The 18,249-nt window shown below is 47.5% G+C and overlaps 1 protein-coding gene across 1 annotated transcript in view; it reads right to left on the reverse strand.

Annotated features, from left to right (window-relative positions):
* Nucleotides 1-18,249, reverse strand: part of ABCC2 (ATP binding cassette subfamily C member 2) — a 678,688-nt gene that overhangs the window by 309,097 nt on the left and 351,342 nt on the right. Inside the window, exon 9 of the mRNA XM_078643538.1 lies at nucleotides 13,676-13,930. Within this exon, the coding sequence (XP_078499664.1) occupies nucleotides 13,676-13,930 (255 nt within the window). The remainder of the gene's footprint in view (nucleotides 1-13,675; nucleotides 13,931-18,249) is intronic.

Consider the following 18,249-nt stretch of genomic DNA (forward strand, 5'->3'; position numbering starts at 1 on the left):
CGGGTCGTGAGTGGAACGAGCTACGAGCTTTACCGTTTTGTCCTTCGTTCCACCTGAAGGGTTGTGTTCTGTGACTCCTGTCATTGCATGTGAGGTCTTCCCCCTTCTGGGACCTTCAGATGTGCGGCTGTGGATCTATCTCTCGTCGGGGATCTGCTGATCCCAGAGTCCCTTTGGCCTCTGCCCCTTGGATTTCCACGAGCTGGTGTGGAGTGGTCAGTTCCTTTGTTTCCGGATGCCTGAGCACTCTCGCCATCCAATCTTCCACTCAACCCCAGAGGTAGGTGTTGCTAATAGTCCAGCCTGCTCCCACCTGCGATCGCCTTGGGGATGGAGTCCTCGTCGGTAGACTTCTTTGCTCCGTGCTGCTGATGTTCTTCCCAGGCTTTGTGCTCCGATGCACTCCGATGTTCCAGCACATGTCACCTTCTCTTCCGGTGTGTGTGTTAACTTGTCACACCTCTTTTCTTCTCCCTGGACGTTGTTGTTTCTGGTGGCGCCATGCCACTCAATTCCCTTCTTCTCTCGCTTTTCCTTTTGCGACGTGGTCGGTCCCTTTCCTCTTATCTTCCCCATCCAGGCCATCTCCATGTGGCGTGCACTCCACATGTGTCTCCTTGGTTGTGTCCTACCCCTAGGACAACGCTTGCTTATTTTCTGCTGACCGGACCAGGCGTCGCACCTTTCTTCCTTTCGATATCATCCGACTCCTCCTTGGTCCCGTCCACAGACCTCTTCACACGTTCCCAGTTGGTCTTCCTCCTTCTTCCCTTTTCCGCCGCGACGTAACCTGGGGCGATCTCCTTTCATCTTCTCTGGCCGGGCTTCCTCGTGCAGCGCGCGCCCTCTGCACGCGTCTTCCCGGTCTTGTCCTAGTCCTAGGACACGGTCTTCTTTTTACTCGGACCGCCAGAGTTCGTGTGGCGACCTTCCCTTCACTTTCTGGTTTTCTCGGTTAACTTGTGATGTCGAAGTTCGTTGGTCCATGTTCGCGGACCACGTCTTAGTTGAACTTCTTGGACCTCTTGCCAGTCCACTCTGCCGATCTCTGGCAGGCTACCTTCAGTCCACCTGTCGGACCTCTTGTTATGTTGATTCTTGCTGACCTCTGCTTCGGTCACCTCCTTTCGCAACCTTCCCATGGGTTGGCTTCTTTGCTGGGGCGACCATCTGGCTGGTCGGCTTCTTTCCTTGGGCGACCATCTGGCTAGTTGGCTTCTTTGCTTGGGGGACCATCTGGCTGGTTGGCTTCTGGCTGGGATTTTCCTACAAAGCATCTTCCCTGTGACCTTCCGACAGGTCTCCGAGGACGCGCTCCTAGCATCTCTACGTCGTAGTTCTTTCTTCACGGCCTTTCCAGGCTACCTTGGCAGGGCTAGTCACGTCGTGTGACTACCTGTGTCCTCTTGCTTGTCGGTCGCAAGTTTGTGCTTCACTTCGTACTGTATGTGGTACACCTTCAGGGTACCATTGCTCCTTGGAATGTGTGCTTCTTTACTTACTCAATGTGCACATCCTCAGGAATTCACTGTGTGTCCTCTTGGTGGCATAGGCTCTGGTGCCTTGGTTGCCGCTGTGGTGACCACCTGTGGCCATCAGGCGTCACCTCCTCTTCTTTTCCGCAGTTCCTGGCAGCGTCACACTTTAGGTCGCTCTTTTGTTTTTCTTGCTGCTGTGGGGCGTCATTGCGCCAGTCTTGCGCTGCTGTGTCTCAACTCTCATGCTTGGCAGTATTCACTGTGTCCTCGTGTTGCGTTTCAGTTTTCTCACTCGTAGTGTTCTTTGTCTCGCCATCCTGTTGTGCAGCCAACTGCTGGTCTTGTGTTGTTGCTGCTACTACTTCCTTTTGTGTGGGACTTGGCTGCTTTGGATAACCAGCTGTGGCACTAGTGTCAGGCAGGCGCGAGCATGTGTCCCTGTTGCTGCAGCTTTCTTCTTGGCACACTGTTGCCTACTATCTCATTCAATTTGGTGCAGTCTGTAGCATCCTGCTACAAATAACTACCGACACATTTCTTATTATTACTGGAGCTTTATTGTATACTTCCAGTGTCCTCCCTGTCCCTACTCTAACTGCCTCTTCCCTTGTCCGTCCCCTCCTCTTCCTGTCCACCCCCTAAGCTCCACCCACAACCACTAGTCTGCTAACTTCACAACATCTCCCCCCTTTGTAACAAACAAAACAAACATACTGGCTTCTCAGTCCATTTCTTCAATGAGTCTTTTGGGTGGACGTGTGTCGCGATGAGGTCGTGGTGACCTAGCTCTCGGACCAGCATTGTTCATTATCTCATGGACAGGACCCGTGGTATCACGATCATCTGAACGTGGTTCTTCTGAACTGGGAGTGTCCATTTCACTCACCACGGTTCCGGTGGTGTCTCGTGATAACTTCTTGAAATGCGAAATGTTTCTCGTGACTCGCCGATGCTCCGATTCCGCAGTCAGCATTGTTCCTTTCTTTTTCGTGATTAGCAAAGGTTCATCCTTGAATAGGCAGTCGGTCTTCCTTTGCTGTTCTTGCTTGACGAGAACACGGTCCCCTTCATGGAAGGACAGTGACCTCGCTCTACTCCGGCGGTCGGCATATGACTTCATTCTGTCCTTATTGCGTCTGTCCGTTATCACCATCTCTTGATGGTCTCGTGCGGGCGATGGCGTATGCAAGGCCCCTTCCCACGTTGGAATGCGATTCCTCATGGGGCGTCCTAGCATGAGTGTCGCCGGGGACTGCCCAGTCGTTGCGTGAGGGGTTGTTCTGTAGGCTCGGAGAACCTCATTGAGAGCCACTTGCAGATCTTTGCCCTCCGTAGTAGCATGTTGAAAAGTCTTCTTGAGTGTGGCCATGAATCTCTCGATTGTTCCATTAGCTTGAGGCCAGAGAGGTGTTATCCTGCGATGATGAAAATCCAGGTGTCTCGCAAAAGCTGCAAAGTCTTGCCCGTTAAAAGGGGGTCCATTGTCCGTTTTCACCTTCGTGGGAACACCCCATGTGGCAAAGACTTCATCAAGGACTTTGATGGTACTAGAGGCATTTGTGGATGGTACAAAGTATGCCATGGGATAGCGAGAATGCTCATCAATGATGGCCAACACATATTTGCCAGATGCCAGGGGTCCATAGAAGTCAATGGCGATCTCCTGCCATACTCCCGGGGGCAACGTGGTCATGTGCAGTGGTGCTGGAGGATCACTCTTGCTGGTGAGCTGACAGAGGTGACAGTCTTTCAAAGTGTCTTCTACCAGTTGATCCAGATAGGGAAACCATACTCGTTCCCGTAGCGCACGTTTAGTCGACACGATCCCCCGATGCCCTTCATGTGCAAGGGCAACCACTCCTTGCCTTAGTTGAGTGGGGATCATGATACGCTGGTCTCGCAGTAGTATGCCATCAGTGGTGGCTGATAGTTCACCACAGACATGCCGGAAGGCTTGCATTTCTCGTTTGATAATGGGATCAGTCTCTTCATCCTGAGGGTCATGTCTCCACCTGTTGTTTCGAACCCTGCGAAGGACTTTCTGCAGGACGATGTCTTGAGCCGTACTTTCCCGGATGGTATCCATGGGGATAGCTGGGGGTAGGGCTTGGTCAGTCACAAAATGTATGTATTCTTCCGCGATGGATGACTTGGAGACTGACGATGCAAGTGGGTGCCGGGACATATAATCAGCCGGGTTTTCCGATTTGCCAGGCTTGTGGATAATGGTGAATGTGTACTCCTGTAGTCTTAAGCCCCATCTTTCAATCCTTGGGGGCATCTTTGATTGTGGGTTTCCGTAAATGGTGACAAGGGCTTGATGGTCTGTGATTAAAGTGAAATGTTTGCCGTATATGAAAACATGAAAATGTTCACATGCCCACACAACGGCAAGGCTTTCCTTCTCGGGCTGCGAGTAAGCCCTCTCTGGGTCTGTCAGGCTGCGGCTCGCATAAGCAATGATACGACGTTGATCTGAGTCTTTATTATACTGGGCCAGGATGGCACCGAGTCCGACGGGACTGGCATCCACAGTTATCTCAGTCTTTCTTTGTGGGTTGAAGTAAGACAAGTGATCCGCAGACTCCACCGCCTTCTTGATTTCCTTGAAGGATTGCTCACATTGAGGAGTCCACTCAAACGGTTGACCTTGTTTGGTCAAGATGCGGAGAGGATGACTGATCGTCGCATAGTCCCTGATGTAGCGAGCACAGTAACTAGCTATGCCTAAGAACGACCTGAGTTCACTGACGTCCTGGGGACTCTTGGTGTTGTTCAGGGTCATGATCTTGTCAGGATCAGGTTTCATGCCAGCGCTTGAGAAAATGTGGCCAAAGAATTTTAGTGTGTTCTGATGAAATTCACATTTCTCTTTGTTTAGAGTCAGGTTGGCCTCCAATAACGCATGACAGACACGATTGAGTGCAATATCATGTTCTCGTAGATCAGAACCATATACAAGTATGTCATCGCTATAATTAAGCGTGTTGGGAATGTTTTGGATAACTTGCCAAATGGCTTCCTGAAATATTTCGGCTGCGGAGGAAACTCCAAAACTCAGTCTCTTATATCTGAACAACCCCAGATGGGTTGCGAATGTGGTGATGTATCTTGACTTTACATCTAGTTCTAGCTGGTGGTAACCTTTATTTAAATCCAACTTGGAAAACACTGTTGCACCATTGAGGGCGGAGATCATATCGCTCAGATGGGGTCCCGGATGTCGTTCTCTTTCGATTGCAGTATTGGGCAGGCGCATGTCCACACAGAGTCTGACTTTGTTGGCCGTGCCCTTCTTGGGTACTATGACTACTGGGGACACCCACGGTGTGGGACCATCCGTGCGCTTGAGGATGTCAGCAGCTAACAGATCCTGGAGTTCTTCCTCAACAGCAGCCTGAAGATGGAACGGTACCCTTCGTGGATGTTGAGCGATGGGCCTGACTTGTTCATTGATGTGTAATCGCACTTGGCAGTCTTTCAATTTGCCTAGTCCTTGAAATAGTCTGGGAAATTGGCGGGTCACATCTTGGTTACCGCTAACCTTGAAGAGGATTTCCACTAGGTGAAGACGTTCAGCTGTCGGAAGGCTCAGCAGACAGTCTGCTTCTGGGCCCTTGATGACATGGATGACCGCTGAAATGGTTGTGTCCTCGTGCTTGAGGGTCGTTGAGAACTTCCCAAGGCAGGGAAGTGGCTTCTTTGCCATCCACGTGAAAACCCTCACTGGTGCAAATGTCAGAGGAGGACGTGGACTCATTCTTTCATATTCGGTGACCGGAATATAGTTCAAGGATGCACCGGAGTCTAGTACGAACTTTGTGTCATGATTGCCAACTGTGATGTCCAAACGAGGATACGTTTTCAGTTGGTCCGGATCTGCAGCTAGGTTCAGGTATTCGATGGTGTATGCTGAGTCTCGGGATGAAGGTCTCGAGTCCTTGGACGGTGACCTCCGTTCCCACCTGGACCGCCGTGACTCTCTGCTGGAGTGTGACGACCCAGAGGACTGCTCAGTCAGTTCTTGGACAGCTTGCGCATGATGTCTTCGAGTGTCGGACCGGGATGTCCTCGAAGTGCTGTTTCGTGTGTCAGACTGAGATGTCCTGGTTGCACTATTTTGTCTCTCCTTGTTGTATTCCCCACACATCGCTTCGAAATGATTAGTTCGACCGCACTTCCGACACCTCTGGCCCATGGCAGGGCAGCTATCCACATGAGGGTAATCATACCCACATCTGTAACATTTCCTCACTCTCTCTGGTTTTCTCTCTTTCTTCCATGGCTCTCGCCGCTGGTATCTTGACTGATCTTGACGGGAGGGCAGGCGTGACCTCCATTGTCAGTCCCTCGAACTCCTTCGATTGTCGCTTTTGGCGTGGACTCGTCGCACTTGTTCGTGACTCCCTTTGTGTCCCGTTTCAATATCAGCGGCATACTCCTCCGCCTGGTCATAGACTCGTGTCATCTCCTCTATGTCGTCTAGGCTATGTTCTTTCCTCAATAGTCGCCTCCTCAGTTGATCGGAGTGGCATCCATCTATTATTTGTGACTTAATTGCAGCATCTGTTGAGAAATTATCAAATTCACAATGCTTGGCTAGTCTCCGCAGGCGCATCATGAAAGTACTCATGGGTTCTTCCTTCCCTTGACGAGCCGAGTGGAACGTATGGCGTTCGTAGTCCACATTTTTCTTGTGAAGAAATCTTTTGTTGAGTGCGTCACGCACTTTGTCATAGGTGTCCGCCTCAGCAGCAGGAAGTTCTTTGATTATTTTGACTATTTCCCGCCCCGCCAGGTTGCGCAGGGCAATCAACTTCTTCTTGTCCGCAGTCACTTCCGACCCTTCGATGTAGTCTTCAAATTCTTCCAGCCATTCTTGCCAACTGGGACCCATGCTTCCCCCAGTGGTCACTTTGAGAGGCTCGGGCGCTCGTAGGTGCGATCCACCTGCAACCTTGGGCTTGACGTCGCCTAGTTGCGGTGGATTGGCTTCATCGTCAGACACCATGTTGTCCGAGGGGCGTCCCGCTTGCCTCACTGATGTGTTTGTTTCCTGCTATTTACTTAGTCGTCGACGCTTGTCTTGTCACTGCTTGTTTTCAGTTTCGGGTATCAATGCTTGTTTAACTTTAGGTGCCAATGCTTGTTTGTTTGCCAATGCTTGTTTACCTTTAGGTGCCAATGCTTGTTTATTTTGCATGCACCAATGCTTGTTTATTTGCATGTACCAATGCTTGCTTGCTTGTCTTTGCCAATGTTTGTTTGGTCTTTTCTTGCCAATGCTTGTTTGTTTGCTGCAACCAATGCTTGCTTATCTCTTCTTGCCTGACTTCAAAATGGCCGCTCTATGATAATCAAGGGGTCTGTCCTGACAAGCGCCTGACTTCAAGATGGCCGCCGTCACTGCAGTCACACACGAGGCTTTCTCTCCTGATTCATGCACTGCCAGCTCACTCTGGACTCACCGGCCGGCAACCTCGGGGGCAGCACACATCAGGGCTCACTTTTCTTCGACCACCGCCGCTACCAGGTGAGGTTGGGGTGGGCTCCCGCCTTACTTTCTATGTTCCCGCTCTTCTTCTCCGCTGGCATGCCAAACCTCACGCATCGGGCGTGAGGTTTTCCGACCTCCGACGGCCCAGGGCTCCGTTTCCAGCGCGCTCAGCAGCGCTTGACACCGGGCTCTCGGGGACAGCGTCCACAATGTCGGGGGACCCTGGTCTCGATCTGGGGTGCTGGACAGGGTCGGAGTGGGCTCCCGACTCCTGTTCTATTGGGGTGCCAAGTTGCACGCATCGGGCGTGACGTGCGCTTCCAGCGCGAACAGCTTTCTTTTCTTGAGCGTTTCAGCACTCGATCCAGTGGCTCCCTCTGGGCTCCGACAGTCGCTGGGGGGAGCAGGGTCACCGGCTGCTGACCTCTTTCCTCAGGCGGCAGCACTACCAGGCAGCAGATTCTTTACTCGATGCTGCAGGGGACAGGGCACTCCGATTGGGTTCTGCAGGCTATGACCATGCCTATCCCACCCTCGTCGCCAGTTGTAGCATCCTGCTACAAATAACTACCGACACATTTCTTATTATTACTGGAGCTTTATTGTATACTTCCAGTGTCCTCCCTGTCCCTACTCTAACTGCCTCTTCCCTTGTCCGTCCCCTCCTCTTCCTGTCCACCCCCTAAGCTCCACCCACAACCACTAGTCTGCTAACTTCACAACACAGTCCTTACTGTGTACCTCGTTCTGTCACAGTCTTTTATTTAGGGGTGTCCTGCTGCTGTTTGGCCACTAGATGGCGCTGCTGCCTTACTTCGGTTTCTTTTGACTGCCTTCGGCAGTTTCACCTATGCTACGGCCTTGGGCATTTCACTTTCTTCTCTGGGAGTGCCGGTATGAAGCCTCTCGTGACCTCGGCTACCCGCGTTGCTTTCCCCACTGGGCATAGGCACTCGTAACCCACAGGTAGGTGCCTTCATTTCATTTACTTCTCTTGCAGGCACGTGTGTACTTACTTGGGGCTCTTTAACTGCGCATCTCTTCTTCACTGCCGCATGGGGAAACCTCACGCTCTACTCTTGCAGGGGGGCTCTTTGCATTTCCCGGGTAGGGGCAGGGCTCCTTGGCAGCACGTTATTGCGGGCAGCTTATTATTTGAATCTTCGCACCCCTCGCAGCTGGCCTCAGTCTTCACAGGCTGAGCAGGGGGTGGGGGGGTCGATCTGCCGCAGGCGGCACGCAGTCTTTCCTCTGCTTCGCTTCTAACCCCGGCAGCTTCAATCAGTCACACGCTGCGCGGGGTGGGGGTCAGAGTTCGCTGCTATCTCCCATCTGGTTCCTTTCCACCCCGGCAGCCTTAGACGCTGCGCGGGATGGGGGTCAGAGTTCGCTGGGTGGTGGTCAGAGTTCTGATCTGGGCACGCAGTGGCCTCACCGTTACCGCGGATGCGGGGTGCGCTCCCACTGGCTTCTAGGCTTGCTGTGGCGGTGGGCCGCTCTTCCGATGCGGGGTGGGCACCCGCTCGGTTTCGTTCAAGCTTCCATGCCCTCTGGCAGTGCGGCGCGTCCGGCACTTGGTCGCTGGGGGGAGGTGCGGTCAGTGCAGGCAGTACAGGTTCGGTGTGGGCACTCGACGTTCCCCAATTGACCAGGGTGGCTTTTGCTCGGTCCCCCATCTGTGGCCTCTCACCTTCGGCCGATGGGCTTTCTATCCATGCGGGTGGGCTCCGCTCATGCCCTTTCCACTTGCAGGGGTCACTCCATCGCGGCCGACGCGGTTGGGCTCCGGTCGGTCCGTTTTCTCCCAGGGCACTCCCGCGAAGGGACCGGCTCACGCTGTGCTCATGAGGTATGGGGTAGGCTCCCGGTCACCTTCTCATCTGCATGCAGGCCCAGGGCTCAACACACACCCCGTGGGCCTCTCGGCGCGTCGCGCCATTCACGCAGAGGGTGCGTTCGAGGCAGGCAGCTCTCTCCCCCTTCCTCTACGAATTTTCTTTGAGCTGTGGCACGCGTGGCACAGCTTCCGCCTCGTCGCCAGTGTAGAGTCGGGCGCTAGGCCCGCATGCTGGAAAGTAATGGTAACACAGACACAGTGGGGTACTGGGTGCAACTGGCCACAAGCACGTGCGCTCGGCCACTTTTATTATAACCGCGTCACCTGACCAGTGACGTCATTGGTGGGTGGGTGCACAGTGTAGCACATACACTAACAAACACTAGCACGCTGACTGCACGTCACTACACACAGGGGGGCAAGGCGTCTCACTGACCGGATGTTGCTGCGCCGCTCCTCACTGTTGTGCGCTCCGATCCCTGCCAGTCGGAGCCGTAGCTGTGACACCTCCCTTCTTAGACAGCCCCAGGATTGAGGCGCTCGCCAGACCCCGGGCTCGATTTTGGAAGGCGCCACCTCCTCTGTCCAGTCGCAAGCGGAGGCCTGCCCAGGGTCCAGGCAGGGCTCACGCCTCCCCACCAGAGAGCCGCCGCGGAACGGGAGCCAGCCACCTCTACAAACTGCCTCAGGTAAGGGGCGCAGGGACGTTGGGTTCATGCTCCCCACGGCATTATATGAGAGATTTCTGAAAGGATTAATACCCTAGCCGGCGGAGCTCACTCAGAGAGCGGCCATTCAGCTGCTCGGCAGACCACACCCCCCACGTTTTGTTAAGTTTGAAACCCATTTGGCGAGTCTGAAAAGCATTTCTGACTCACAGAATGGGTTTACAGACCCTGACCGAATCGCAACTAGGAAGGCGCATTAAAGGAGCATTTTTCCTAATTGTGATTCTGTATGATGACCGCAAACCATTGACCATTTACCAACACCTCAAAGGAGATGCAAACTGATTTGTAAAGGGGATGCTCTTCTCCGGAATACCTAACTCGTGGGAAGTAGGCAGTGGTCCAGAAGACCACTACCTGACTTCCCCAAAGGCTTTTTCAAACAGCAAAAAAGATCATCCTGCTGCCACATGGACCACCTAGCTTAAATGCACTTTCTTTCTCCAAAGGACAGCAGAGACATGACACTTTTTTTCCTGTCAACAGAAGCAAGACAATCTTTTTTTTAGCACGACAACATTGGACCCAGAATGAACTGCATATACCTAAGAGAGTCCATCTCTTCTTTTTTAATAGTTTGCTAATATTTCTACCTTCGAAGGTCTGAAAGTTTTGGCCTTGAAAAAGTCCCAGGGCTGTGTGCCTCTAAAGGGACCAAACATGGGTTGGCTGACTCATAAAACACTAAGAAATGTCTGAGTCTGTTCAATAAATTAACTTGACGACAATATCACCAAGAGCAAATTTACTTCATTGAAATCCTGATTTAACTCTCTATTCTCTGTACATTCTACTTGAACGTATGAAAAATAAGCAAATGATAGTGACAATGAAGCAGTGGCGTACCTAGCCGTTGTGTCCCCCGCGGCAGCCAATGTTTGCCGCCTGGCGGTTGCATGTAAGAGAGGGGGTGGGGGAGGTGCTGGCGATTCCCGTGAGGGGCGCCCCACATGGCCGCAGGTAAGAGCGGAACCCCCCCCCCCCCTTTACCACTGCAATCAAGCCGACCACTGGTAAGCAATGGGCAATCTCTAAGCCCCTGTAAGAAAAACACAATGTTTCACAGGCAACAGCACATGTCTCAGGGGAGACCTAAGAAGAATGTAAAGCACCAAACAAATCACAAGGTTTGGAGGACTTGCAACAAATAGACTAAGACCCGTAGAAGGGGAGCATGGCTCCAGCGGGAGCATATCTTCAATGGGCACACAACACAACTGCAAACTTTGCAGCTGCACAGAGGGCCTTTGGTACACTGCCCAACGAAGGTCTGAGGCCACTTGAGCAGCAACAAAGCTCATGAACAGTGCTAAAATCTGTGCAAATGCCTGTTACGTTCTTGGGCACTGCTGATATGGCTCATGGGCTAAATATAATCCTATGACTGACTATGCATGTAAGTAGAGATATATTTGTAGTGTGCAAATCTAGTTGGTTTTCCAGAAGTACAACTGAGTTTTGGTTTACAGATAGGCAGGTGACAGGAGCGTTCCAAACATGTTTTGGGGCAGTGTTACTTGAGGAGGTGAATCTTCAACTGCTGCTGGAAAGTCTAGGTATGCAACTAAATGTGAACCGCTGGATTTTGCGGGCACCTTCTTAAATTTCCACAAATGTAAAGTAGAACAGCTTAACTGTGCAGTAGAAGCATTGGGCATACGCAAGTCAATAAGGTAAGTGGAAACAGATATCACTGGATCCTGCTGTTGGAACTGCTGACGATATTCTCTGAATGAATGACTAACTCAGGGTGCTGAGGAAATGACGTCACAGCATAGGGCCAGGTTTCTCAGCAAGCTGCTTGGCATAAAACAGGATTAAATGTCTGCTGATCTGTCCTATATCTTATGGAACGGCCAGGGAAAAATATCCTAAATAATTTAAATGTCAATAGGATGATGGATATTATCGTATAGATCAAGCTGACTCCTCCTCACCAGTACCACCACTGGCTCACACCAGCAGAGCCCAGCAGGCTCCTAGGCAAGAAACCATGCAAGCACAGACGCAAGCACAAAGAAGCACACATAGACGCAAGCACAAAAACACACGCACATACAATATCATCAGATTGAAGGCAATCTGTAGAAAAAAATATGCCCTTCTTTCCCCTTCTAACACGTTGAAAATTCTTCAGTTTGCTATCCATGCTGCAAATTACTAGAGACATAGCTCATTTCCACATGCAGTGGGCTAAGGACACTGTGGGCATCTGTTCTACCATGCCGCCGCCACAAGAGACCGCAATAGGACGAAAGATGGCAACATATGGCTTCAAAAATGGATTTATTGCATGCGTAGGCGGAGAGCTCTAGTAGTGGCAAACATTAATGTTGCCTGTGGTTCTGATTTTTTTTGTATCAGAGACGTTTACATGTTTTAGTTCAGGATAAATATGAAGGGGATCTGTGTTCTCCTACAGTTAGGTGGGAAAGGCATCTGTGTAATAAAAGATGAGAGGCTTGGAAGACGAGGTGTAGCATGTGAAGATCTCTTTATTAAACTAGATGGTAAATATCAGAGAGGGAGACCCCACCAGGAGCAGCTCACTTGCTGCTCAGCCCGTTCACAACTGATCCTCACGCTCAGACATTCAAACACTCATTTCTAACCACTCACCAACATTCCACTCATTCCACTCTGGCTGAGCAGCAAGACCTACTATGTTTAGTCTACTACAATCTGTCATCTGTTTCACGGACGAACAATGGAGAGTGGCCTACTCCATGACCGGGAGATCTTTTGACCACCTCTCGTTGGTGTCTCATTCAGTATAGATTTCTGCACAGGGTGTACTACACAACTGCAGTATAGACTGATTTATCCCGGATACCACGTAGAACTCTGGTAAAGGTTCTTCTTGATTTAGTGACTTGCATCTTACCCAGTATTTCCCCATGTTACTTTTGAGTCTGATATGATGGTCACAATCCTGTATAAAGAGTTGACACTTCACCTCCTCCCTCTGCTAGGTGCCTGCTTTGTGTGGTTTAAGTTCATGCATCAGTAAACAGGTTGTCTTCACTGGTGCCTTAAGGAGCGCTGATTCATGGGGCTCACCTGTAGTCATGATCCTTGGTTTGAAAATTTTTTGACATATTGAAATGTAGGTTTAGTGAACCTTAAAGATCCTTTTCGCTAATTTCTGGCTGCTTGAAGTATGAAAACTCCAGCAGACGTTAACACATTGTCTTCCAAAAGATCCTAGGCTTTGCAATGCTGTTTAGTTCTCTTTATTCCTGAATATTATCTACTGAGCTGCATTGTGGTACAATGGTATACATTCAATTTTGTTTCTGTATTGCTCTGTTGGATTGATTCTCTGCAGACGTCAATGTGTTTTTTGATTATCATTTCAATGCCACCTTTCAAAATATATAAAACGATAGAAATAAAGAAATAAGAGAGCCCAACACTGTGTTGCAGAATTGCAATAAAAGTAGAAAACGTAGAGCAAATGGCATTACCTGGACAGTCATAGAAAGCATAAGGGTACAGGCTTCATAAACATTTACAACTACGTGGTTTTCACATACATTTCTTTGCATAAAGCAGTCAAGACATGAGTACATTACACAACTTTACTCTATGGAGTATTATTGTGGTATTTTTCTAACTTTATGCACATTAAGTCACTTTCGTCTGTTTTTTAAATCCTACATTTGGAAGATTCAGTTATTTAATGTACTGAAATAATCATTTAAAAACATGACACCTACTGCTATATAAATGCTCTAACTAGGGAGAGATTGGTAAACATGGTGCCCAGATAAGTTTGGAAACCCCCTTCCCCAAACTTTGTGAATGCCCATTACTGTTAAATTGTGAGGGTAGTTACTTGCCTGCATTGCATTTTCCCTGCCACTTCTCAGGTACACTACTGGCTACTCCCATTGCCCAAGTCTAACCAAAATGCACATTAAGCATTGTGTACAATAAAAATGGCAGATTTTTCAAGGCTTAAGTAACACATATGTTGGAAATAGATTTGGGAATCCTCACCATTGTTGTAAAAAGTTGAGGCAAGACTAGTGAGTACTTTGCATGGCCTTGTGGAGCTGTAATATATCACGAGTGGGCAAACACCAACGCGCTTCATGAAAGAACGTGTACTAGAACTTGAGAACCTCCTTACCTGTAGTCCCTTGGAGAGGTTGGCCAGCACAATATTGATGGGTACAAGTAGTACCATCACTCCCAGTCCAGCCAGGACAGAAGGCCCTAGCTCTAACCACAGGAAAACTATGGAAAGCGCAATCTGCATGGGTGAGGACCAGAGGAGATGAATGAAGTTTGTCAGGTCCATAAAACGTTGTGCGTCAGCAGACATCAGGTTCACCGTTTCCCCCACGGTGGACTCTTTCCGGGTGGAGTTGGAAACAGTCAGAGCCTAAAAGAAAGGCAGCATAAATATAAATGGGAATTGAAGCAAGACATTAGGAAAATAAATCCAATTAATAGTGAATGATTTCAACAATAATAGAGAATTGTGAAATCAACTGATCATGCTACTGGTTCCTTTACTTTGCACAGTAGGATGCTGTTAGGGAAATGATCACATCAGTTGTCTCAGCGACCACAGGTGGCTCCTAATTTGCATATAACATGTTTTAAAAAATGTTAAGAGTGCTAAGATGATAGTGTTATACTTATTAATGTTAGTAAGATATTAATCAAACAACAGCCCTTTATTTCGAGATGTTCCATACAATCATCACTTCCAATCTTCAATGAAAAAATGAAATATATAAGAAGTGTAAAACCATATTGTTCAAAACCAAAAATATAACATATAACTAATTTTCATGTTCTTTAAATTCCAGAGTTCCCTGAACAGCACAATGCCAAATGTTCTCAAACCAGTCGACATCAGCTCTGTAAGAATATCATATGATGGCTAGATCAGGGCATTAAAAACCTCATCATTCCAATCCCAGGTACCATTTAAATTGTCAAATATTTTACCGAAGTGTCCGAAAATACAACAGGGATAAAGAAATAGGAAAGACCAAGGGCATACAAAATACAGACAAATAAAGCTACTTGACATTTAATTATTAAGCGGATCAGATCATATGTGTCAACCATGGTTTGCTCAATCCGGTATTTGACAAGGCAGAAAAGTAACAGTGGAAGTACAGTTTCTTTTAAGTCCAAAAGCAGCAAACACCAGAAAGTGGAAATTACTTGCCGTAGTTCTTAGTTAACAAAGCAATATGTAAGATTTCATGACAACATACAACATACAAAGGATGCGCCTTGACAGATCCCATTCAATCAAAGTTTTCTTCAGAGCTCAATTCTCTGCATATCATCTCAAGTTTTTGAGAGGGTGGAGCCAACTGCATACTGAAATGACAGTGTTCTTTCCATACCATCTTTGGGGCTTCACTCAGCCACTGAGACTTTGAGTGACATGAGTGCGTGAGTGTGTTCTGCTTCAGTACAGCACCAGGTGATTGTCTCCCTGACTTTGCCTGAAGGCGAACTGACATTTAAGGGCATAGCAGACAGTCATGCTGAAGGTACGTCGAAACAAGTCCGTCTTGTCTCCCAGGCAGGAAAGTTGATTATATGAAGTGCGACGTTTCTGGGACAACCACATTTCACTAAAAGAGCTCAAGAAAAGAAGCACAAAGTATAAACAGGACTTCTTGCCACCTAAAGAATATATGGCAGTTCAGAAAGACCTGCAGAAATCAACCCAACTATCAAAGTGTAATTGGCTTCCATGGAGGGGGTAGTTGAGAATTTCATGCACAAGGGACCTACAATCAAAGGCTGGCATGTTGATGGTAGAGTTTCTAGACAAAGAGAACTGATAAACAAAGCAGCGGCCAGGAAACCAGGTCTCTGCATGGCTGAGGAAATTGAACATCTGTTCCCATACCTGAATAGGATGATGGTACTAAAGAGGAAGGAATTGCAGCTAAATATCAAAAATATTATTTGGATTTGAGCCCTTTTTGTAGTTTTCAACAAAATGTACGGTAGAAGAGAAGACATACAATTTTATGGCAGTCCAAGACAGATCGAAGATCCTTAAGTCACAAAGGTATACATGTGATAAGTCAGCCAGAGATGGGCAGAATAGCGAATCTTGGACTGCTATGAGTTTTTAAAGTCTGAGTCTTTAAGCTCTACCTCTCCCTCACCACTGTTTTTTAATAGCTAATGTGAACTGTCGCCGAGTAGTGTGGAAGTGATGTTTCACAAAGAATGATTTGGTGTTAAGTGTGTGAGGATTTTTTAAAAAAGTGTGTGAAGAGTCAAATGTGACGTGTTTTTTTTTTTTACTGGAATGAGGCTGTGAGCAATATTATGTCACACATAATGCCAGTAATAAAAAGTATTCAACACTTTTATGAAGTAATTCAAGGGGGCTTTTGACCATCCTTTCTTAGCCATTCACATCTAGCTTAACAATATTGTTCTTTTGTGATATGGACAAGAAATGTTTTGTATCACTAGGCTGAAAAAGCTGAGGACTTGATTGCGACAATTTTTTTTGAAGTTTTTTTTAGTTGTTTTTTTTTTTTTTTTTTTTTAAAGCGTTTTATATAGCTCAAACTAGACCAGAGACATCGGGTATCAGAGCACTTTACATGAGCACCAGTTTTGTTACAGATGAACACATTCATTTTTGTTAGGCACAGGGAGATAAGTAATATGCCCAGAATCACAGTTTGTTGAGCGTCCTTGTCGAGACTCGAACGCGGTTCCCCAGGTCCGAGGTCAACGGCTCTAGCCGTAAGGCTAGATCCTCTCCCCTAGTAATAACTAGGAGTAATTGGACATAAGACAAGCAGTGAAATGCTGGTTGCCATTATTAAGTTGGTCCAAGATGTTTGATACACCATCTCTCATATTTTGAAATCTGAATTCTCTTTCCTGTCTTCCTATTATGTTCGGAAGCACAAGTTGATGGTTGAAGTAGTGATACTCACTGCTTCATCTTTTACACTTGCCCGCCTCGATCTGGGTCAACTCAGTGCCATGCCACATCCTTTTTCCTGACATTGAAAGGTAGCTCTTTGCCCATAGAGATAGTAATGAACTCATTATTCCTGTCTGACTCATTTTTCACAAGCATGGGCAGTGCTTCCATGGTAAAGAGGGGGACACTGTTGGGCAGGGTAACTCTTATTAGCATGTTAATAAAAGTGCAAAGAAAGGTAATGGGCCAATTCACAGCTTTACACTCACTGACAGGAGTAGGAAGAATGGCTCGGTGTTAATGATGGAGGTGGTGAGCTACCACCAGCTATACCCCCAAAACATCAATACAGGTGCAGCAGTTGTCTTCACTAGGGCAGCGCTATAGGTAGCAATATTGTCTGCCGGAACGCCTTCTATGATGTTTGTGCTTTAACTGGATCAATCTTAACAAAATACCATTAAAATCTAAAGAATACACTACAAATAAAAAAACAAATATCCAAACTTTGCACTCTCATTTGCACAACAATATAAAGAAGAGTTCATCAGCCCGGATAAAGAGGTTAGAAACACAGGTTTCTTACTTTCTGCCATCGCCAACTCCAGGCACAGCAACAGTATCCAGCAATGTACAGGCACTGTGCTCTGAGGGCCTGATTCACAAAGGTAAACTTACACTTTTGTGTAAGTTTACAAATGTTTACTAGTCACAAAGATATTTTACGAGTAGTATCTTGACGACTGCGGAGTCTCCGCAATTAGAAAGATAGGACAGTATTATCAGGCCCAATGTGTTCTGTTCTCAAAGCCCTTTGCCCATCTAGATTCAGCGTAGGTGCACCAATGTCTAAATTTAAGTGTTAAAAAAATTCCTTTTTGAGACTCTTAAAACATGGATTTGCACCTTTTGAGAAGTTCCTCCAACACCTCACCTCAGCCAAACACCCGGTCTCCACAATCTATAGCAATTACAGTGGTAAAAGACCTTAACATAGCCCTCGATTTCAAACAATTGCATTAGGTATTTCCTCACTCACCTTGCTCGGGACAGAGAAATTCTTTAAAAAAGATTGTTTTGTTGGCATCTCACCCCAGCCCATCTCCACATTATTAACCATGCTTCCTCAACACTTGATGGCATGGTGGGCTCCCTCATGCATATACAAGGGTCCAAAACTCACTTGGGGTGAGTTTTGTAAAAAAAAATATACTTTGCCATTCCACAATTTCAAGGGAAGTTATAGATAAAAGTCCTGAATTTGCGCTAGTTGGCAGACTATCAACAGATCTATACACTCTCCACTCAAGTGCATGTAAAAGGATCCCTTACCTCTTTTTGATGGCTAAGCTTACTAGTCTCTCTATTTTGGAAAACCTACCACATCAACCTATAAGGTATGGTTGCACAAACTCTGGTAAATACTAGGCCACGAGAAAATAGCATAAGATCTTAAGGACAAATCCCAAATCTTCACTAAGTTATGGAATCCTGCCCTATCATACTTAAACAAGCATTTGCAATGCAAAAGGTCTAGCATTTGCGAGATTTTGACCTATTGGCATTGTAAATGACAATGCCTTTTATATTTATGTTTAAAACACTTGCAATAATAAAAAGTATTGTCATTTACAATACCAATAGGTTAACGTTTTGAAAATGGAGACCTATTGCATTGTAAATTCTTGTTTACAAAAAAGGCTTGGATCCCTCCCATTGCTTACCATTTGTTGACTGCAGCGTCCCTCTACTTTGCAGTCACCTTAATTGGA

Source organism: Lissotriton helveticus, chromosome 5_1, assembly GCF_964261635.1.
Source record: "Lissotriton helveticus chromosome 5_1, aLisHel1.1, whole genome shotgun sequence".
NCBI lineage: Eukaryota > Metazoa > Chordata > Amphibia > Caudata > Salamandridae > Lissotriton > Lissotriton helveticus.